This window comes from Acyrthosiphon pisum, chromosome X, assembly GCF_005508785.2.
Source record: "Acyrthosiphon pisum isolate AL4f chromosome X, pea_aphid_22Mar2018_4r6ur, whole genome shotgun sequence".
Taxonomy (NCBI): domain Eukaryota; kingdom Metazoa; phylum Arthropoda; class Insecta; order Hemiptera; family Aphididae; genus Acyrthosiphon; species Acyrthosiphon pisum.
The window spans coordinates 128972627-128980577 of NC_042493.1; the positions used below are offsets into that span (position 1 = coordinate 128972627).

General features: G+C 27.6%; 1 protein-coding gene across 1 annotated transcript in view; it reads right to left on the reverse strand.

Moving 5' to 3' along the window:
• Positions 1-5574: 5574 nt before the first annotated feature.
• Positions 5575-7951, reverse strand: part of LOC103309946 (uncharacterized protein K02A2.6-like) — a 4547-nt gene continuing 2170 nt past the window's right edge. Inside the window, exons 2-4 of the mRNA XM_008186701.1 lie at positions 6740-7877; positions 6111-6566; positions 5575-6018 (exon numbers count right to left, since the gene is read on the reverse strand). Of these exons, the coding sequence (XP_008184923.1) occupies positions 5575-6018; positions 6111-6566; positions 6740-7877 (2038 nt within the window). The remainder of the gene's footprint in view (positions 6019-6110; positions 6567-6739; positions 7878-7951) is intronic.

A 7951-nucleotide genomic window follows, 5' to 3' on the forward strand; every position in this document is an offset into this window, starting at 1 on the left:
TACGAAGAACTTATAGATTCAACTTATTTTTTGGAAAATGAAGAACTATTGTCTCCAATAATCAATTATTTTGAAGATACATGGATAGGGCGACCAAATCGTAACAACCGGAGACGCTCGCCCCAGTTTGATTTTTGTATGTGGAACTGTTATGATTCAGTACTTAAACATCAACCACGGACCAATAACGCAGTTGAAGGTTGGCATCATACGTTTAACAGTGCACTTGCAGCAAATCATGTTACGATTTGGAAATTTATAAATTTTCTTAAACAAGAACAGTCATTACAAGAGGTATTTTAAATAATATTTATGCATTTAATAATATATTATTAAATCACCTTATGTTTAGGTCAAAATGGAACAATCTTTGTCGGGTGAACCAAGTCCGAAAAAAAGAAAAAAGTATAATGATTATGATGAACGACTGTTTAAAATCGTAAGTCGATACAATGAAATTACACCAATGAATTATTTAAGGGGAATCGCCCACTATCTTAAATTTTAACTTATATCTTGATCGGATTTTATATTTATTTATTTAACTTTTTTAATTTTTATTACATTCATTACCTGGTATTCAATTTATTTAATTTTGATTAATTTTATTACGTCACTCAATCGTCTACAACCTTAAATTATAATTTGATATATATTTTTTGTGATAATTTTGTTTTTATAGCCTGTCGATTATATTATGATAAAAAATTTATTTTGTACTTGTAATAAATAATAATAATTACATATTATGATTACAACAACATATTTTTAAATACTAATGTACTTACTTTGGTAATCATTCCAGCCATCAGTTTTTTATCTACTTTTAATAATTGTCGTGTTAAAAAAATTATTATAAAATATTTTCATGAGAGATATTTCCATTAAAGATATTTTTAACAGGAGATATTTTGTACTGGAGATATTTTAAATAGAAGATATTTTGTATCGGAGATATTTTGTCGGAGATATTTTGACCGGAGATATTTTTGCGGAGATATTTTGACCTGGAACCATATAGAAGCAAGTATATTATCTTACCTGTCGTTTAAGTCAAAGTAAAACAAATGGAAAACGCAAATCGCAATTATACAGTTTAATCTTCTTTACGATTGTAAATACGTATCTTGAATTACCAAAACAATGCACTCGGCAGTGTGTATAACTTTAATAATTAACACTTTTTAAAACATAAATCAACACGAATAAACTTAATTATTCTCAACTAGACACACGGCCAGAGGGTAACGAGCAATATAAAATATTAATATACACATGGAAATGACCACAAGACGTATTATTACTCTATGGCACAAGTTCAAATAGACAAAGACGGTACAAACTCTATTCGCTACCACTACCGGGACAGACGACAGAAAAATACGTTTATACCGCGACTTTGGGAAAACCCGTTATCTTTATCTATTTAGTTATCCCCTGCTATCACTAGACCTTTAAGCGAAATTCTTTGTAAATTATTCCTCACCAAAATATAAAAGTACTATATAACGATTTACACAATATGTCACAATAACACCTCGGGTTGGTACAGCCACCAACGAAATTCCCATTGACGCGACCGTTATAACATTATTAACAACAAAATATATAAATCAATAATATTGTGCTCGTCGTTTATACGACTATATTGATCATACAATATTAAATATATTCTAATATATACAAATTAGCTATATAATATAGTTATCATTTGAACAGACACGAACTACTATCATAATAATAATTATTTTAATGTATTATTTACATAAACATGAAATTATTTGATTTCATTCAGTTACGTCTCAAACTTTTTTCATTCTGTTCAATTTCTCTTACATTTTAACATTTATTAGAGACCCAGATTTAATCGGATACAGCGAGATAGCGAATTTGCGAGGATGTTATTATTTTGTTTAGTCTCTCATGTGGCCCAGGCATAATATATATGGGAAACGTTTGCATAAAAAGATACCTGCTATACGATACGTTGGAGGAGGGAATATTGGCGTGGGTTTAACTGTCCAAGATGAAGATATAATAATTTATATTTACTCTGCAGCATCCCAGCTTAAAGTTGGATTTCCATTATGGTGCATTATATGATTGCTCGCAACTCGTAGCCAGGTACTTCACGTGTAGTGATATCTATTATTTGACTCCATACTCGTGCATGAAAGATGGTCTTCAATTTACGATTTAGGTAATAGGTGGTTTTATAATAATAGACAAGCCATATTGTGATGTACCGAGCACGGGCAATATAGGTACTCACCATTTTCACGGCGCGTTTTATTATTGCACCAAGCTTAAATCTTGCCATTTTGGAAAATATATAGTATAATATATTATAATATATTATACATATAATATAATGTATTAACATAATACTATGGGTTTGTGTTTTTATATATTATTTTGGGCTTACTCAGACACAGTTATTACCTATGATCAAATAAATTAAACAAAATAATAATACAAATAATTTATATTATATATAATTATATAATTTTATAATTCAATTTTTTTTTTTGAAAAATGGTTCGATTTAAACATTTTTTAAATTTTATTTTCGAATCTTAATTTAATTATTTTAATTTGAATAATATATTGATAATAATAATAATATAGATTCAAAATATTTAATTATAATATAAATTGAAATAATTTTATGATCACATTTCCAAAGTATTGTATTATATAATTTCATTAATGATGTCATATTATTGATATATTCAAAATGTATTTATAACAATTCATATTTAAAAACATAATGATAATATATTCAGTATATTTTTTTATTATTTCATTAATTATGTCATATTATAAATATATTCAAAATATCATTCAAACAATTCATATTTAATAGTATAATGATAAAACATAATGAATATCATTCTATTATGTATTTCAGTTATGATATCATAATTATAATATTTTCATAATTTTTTTTTATAAAATGATTATTTGATAGTATATTAATATTATTTTCATAATAATATTTTCTTAATGAAAAACTGACAATTATAAAATATTATCATTACGGAATTGCTATCTGGGTTGAAGTTAGAACAGTCTGAACAAGTTATCCTTATCTGACTAACCCAAAACTGTTCTAGCTTTAATTATAGGTACCTATTATATATTTTACAAATTTAGGGGTGAAACTAAGCCAATTTTAAAATTTGAGTAAAATTATGACCATTCGGGGGGGGGGGGGGGTATATTTGCAGTGCCGGTTAAGGGCCGGTTTGATCCATATTTCCCGGGTCGAAAAAATTCGCCAATCCGCCCCTGAACCGTAGTATACATAAAAATATGAAAATCCCTGTACCTACAGGCTACAACGAGTACAACGCAACCGATGCGATTCTAAAAATATTCAAACTGTGTTAATCGGACGCATCGGTCGCACAACTGACAAGTGCAGTGTGCACGATGATAAAAACAAAATAATATTTTGTAGTAGATGTAGAACATAACATATTATAATTTATAATCATGATGATACAAGGTAAATAATGCCACCATCCATCAGACTCATTTTTTGTAGAAATCGCACAAATAGCAATCATGCAAGTCATATGCATAGGATAAGGATAATAATACGAAAATACGCAGTAACACTGTGTTAGACAATTCACGTATATTCGTACATAGGTGGTAGTATATACCTGTACGTATTTACATTTTACGCATAAGTGCACGGTACTGTTACACTTTGTAATTAATAAATATTGGATCATTAAGTATTTAGTCATGGTCACCGGTCGGTAAAAATAGTAAATATAGAACAACAATAAATAAAAAGTTGGGCAAGTGTGTATCGCACTAATAAAAAATAGATACTGCTGTAGACTGTAGGACGTGTATGCGGTCACTGTAATAATTGATGTGTTAAATTTAATGATAGAAATATAGAATATCGTTGTATATATTTGGTATATGAATATCGATTCTGAGTGAAGAATTGTCAAGTATAATATAATATTATTTTCACGATATGTTTTAAGTTTTTCGTAACAACGTAACGTCTTATTTTACGATTAGTATTACCATTGATTATAAATGCTAGTATTTAATAAATCAATGGTATTACGGAAGGTGGATTAATTAATTTAATATTTGCAAAGACATCGCATTTGATATATTAAATAATATTAAATTATTATAAATTATAATAGTCTATTATAATAATATATATTTCTGTCATATTATATTACTGTTCTTAACATTTGAGCCAATATCACCTTACGAACACTACGAATAAGTATTATAATTCAGGACATAATAAATTAATAAATACTAATAATAGGTATAATAATTAATATCATAATATTGAGTATAGATTACTAATACTATTAATACTACTATATTAATGAGTATTTAAGTACCCACTACCAAAATGTACTAGGTACCAGGTACCTCTATAGTAATGGCTAAAAATCTATACTCTATAGTCTATATAATATAGATAATAATATAGTATGTATTTACATAATTACGTATGTAATTTTTAAGTTTTGTTTACTTTCTTTTGTGATAAAAAGTGGATCAATTTTACCTACCTACGCGTTTAGGGTGAAATGGAGCAGGCGTTTTTTGTTTTTCTTTAAAACCACTTGGATCGATTTAAATTTTAAAGTTGGCCACCAAATTACGTTTTTAAAAATAATTAGACCACATTTTGGGTATAACAATTGTTTTTCTCTGTTTATTCATAATATATAAAATTAGCTAAATTAATAAATTTAGAAGGTATTTTAAATAAATACATTTCGTATAAATAAAGTTGATTTACTTTCACAGATTTAACGATTTCCGCTTCACTTGACGCTTTTGAAAAATGTATTTTTCTTTTCGTTTTTGACAACGATTACAAAAAAAACTGACTTTGGGTAAAAATTCTTGTTTTTGCTTAAAAGTTTTTTTTTGCTTTTCTTGACGCTTTTGAAAAAAAAAGAAATAATCATTTTTTACGTTATTTAAAAAAATATATATATTTATTTAGGTACCTACTTACCATTTAATTAGGTGAATATTTACAATTATGACTCGGTACCTTGGTATAATAGTATCTTACGCACATATCACGAAATAAAATTTTAAATATTTATACACATTATATTAGCGGTAAATCAATTTATATAGCTAATAATAGGTATTATGTATTGTTGTGTCTTATACAACAAACTTAGATTTTAACGTATATAGAAAAAATCATGTTTTGAAAATCATCCTTTTATTTTAATGACAAGACACAACTTAAAACACATTTTTATTTGTTGGTTACACCAGAGAGACTTAACATATAGTATGACTATGCGTTATCCACAACTTCTAACTTATACAGTGTTACACTTTGTGATGACATTAATATATAACACTTCACCACTATAAAAAAAATTGAATATAATATGAAAATGTAATGTTTTATATTACAAATGAAAACTTATAGTAACCAAATAATAATAAAAAATAATATAATAAAATGTATATAATATAATAAAATTATAAAAGTGTTGGTAAATACAAATACAAAAATGAGACAAATATACAATTTACCTAAAAAAAAGTTTATTGATAATATTTAGCTGGTTTCCTAATAATTCTCTTAGGTCTTTGTAGGTTATTAGTGGTGTTTAAGGTTGTTTCAGAGATTGGACTTTTATAACTATTGTTATTTGAATCAGTGTCAGTATTAGAAATTTGTTCATGATTGGATTGTTTAATTTTTAACATTTGATCTACATGACGTTTCCAAATGTGGTTTTCATCTGTGGTGACCTGATAGTTTCTAGTACCTAATATTTTTGTTACTACAGCTGTTTTCCACTTGGAGCTTGGAGATCTATAATCTCTTACTAACACTTTTTCATTTGTATTAAAAGTAACATCTCTCCTTCCGCTATTTTTAATTTGAGTAATTTGTTTACCTAGGACTATGTCGTCAGTTTGTGGTTTGAGTAGATCAAAAATAAACCTTACTGACTTTCCTAATAGAACCTTATTAGGAGTTTCCTTTGTGGTAGTATGAGGAGTGTTTCAACATCTAGATCAGATTTAACAGGATTTTTTATGATTTTTTTTATAAAATTTTTAATTATTTTTACAGCGCTTTCAGCAGCACCATTACTTTTCGGATGGTAAGGGGCTCCAACTAAATGCATGATACCATACATTTTTAAGAATGAATGGAAAACTTCATTAGAGAAACATTTAGCACCATCAGATGTGATTGATTTAGGTAGACCAAATCTAGAAAAAACTTCAGTTAAATGCTTTATGACTGTGGTAGTGTTAAGAGAATTTACTTTGAAACATTCAATCCATTTGGATGTGGCATCAACTAAAACAAAAAAAACTTGACCGAAAACTGGCCCTAGAAAATCAATGTGGATTCTTGTCCAAGGTTTAGTAGGCCATTCAAAAGGTTTTAGAATTGCTTTTGGAGGGATTGATCTATTTTCACAACATACTTCACAACTGTTTGTTAACTTTTCTATTTCACCATCTAGTAAAGGCCACCAAAAATAAGCTCTAGCTAAACTTTTCATTTTTGTTGTACCCTGATGTGTTCATGTAATTGATCTAATAATTAATTTTTAAACTTTGCAGGAATTATTATTCTATAACTCCACATTAAGATGTTTTGTTCTATAGTTAACTCATTTTTTCTTTTATAATAGGGTATTATATTTGGATCTTTATTGTAATTATTTGGCCAATTATCATTTGAAACATAATCAATGATTTTTGAAATGATAGGATCAGACCTAGTCGCTTTTTTAATTTTGAGCCAGTCTAAAATCCAATTTGATTCATCATTTATAAAATTTAAATAATTAGTGTTTGCTTCTATGTCTATTTGTTTACTCTGTAAGGATAATCTAGATAAATAATCAGCTGGATTGTTATCGGTGGAAACCCATTCAATATTAAATTTGTAAGCCATCAAAATATAAGCCCAACGCTGTAAACGATTTGCAGCAATTGTGGGAATGCCCTTATTTGGATTTAAAATGTGTGCTATGGGTTTATTATCTGTTACTAAAGTAAAATGTTTTCCAAATAGAAAATCATGAAATTTTTTAACTCCAAAAATAATTGCTAGTCCTTCTCTTTCTAACTGAGGATATTTTTGCTCAGCTTTTGTTAATAAGTGTGATGCAAATGCTATTGGTCTTTCTGTATTGTCATTGTAGACATGTGATAAAATAGCACCAACGGCAATGCTAGATGCATAAACAGTTAATTTTAATGGCAATTTAGAATCAAAATTAGCTAAAACTCTGTTAGAAATTAGCAGTTTCTTAATTTGATTGAAAGCATTATTACATTTATTAGACAAAATAAAATCCTCTTCCTTTCTAGTCAGCTTATATAGTGGTTCTAACAACTCAGCTGAATTTGGTATATATTTGATATAATATGTAACCATACCTAAAAAACTTTTCAGCTCAGATAAGGAAATAGGTACACTAACATTTTTAATGGCTTCAATGTGTTTTTCAGTGGTATGTATACCATTTTTGTCCAAAATATGACCCAAATATTCAATGGAATTTTTAAGAAATTTACACTTTTCAACTTTAACTTTTAAACCAGAATTTTGAAGTTTGTTTAACACAGACTCTAATCTATTATTATGTTCTGGTCTAGTTTTACCAGATATAGATATATCATCTTGAAAAACTGTGACACCATCCATGTCCCCAATAGTTTGTTCTAAGACTCTTTGAAATATGCTAGCAGCACAATTTATGCCATATGGTAGCCTAGTGAAAGCATATAATCCTAAATGTGTATTTATTACAACTAAATTTCTAGACTCTTCAGATAAAATTAACTGTGCATATGCATCTTTGAGATCAATTTTGCTAAAATAAACACCATTAGTATGTTTTGTGAATAAATAATCAATTTTAGGTAAAGGGTGTTGTGTTCCTTGTAA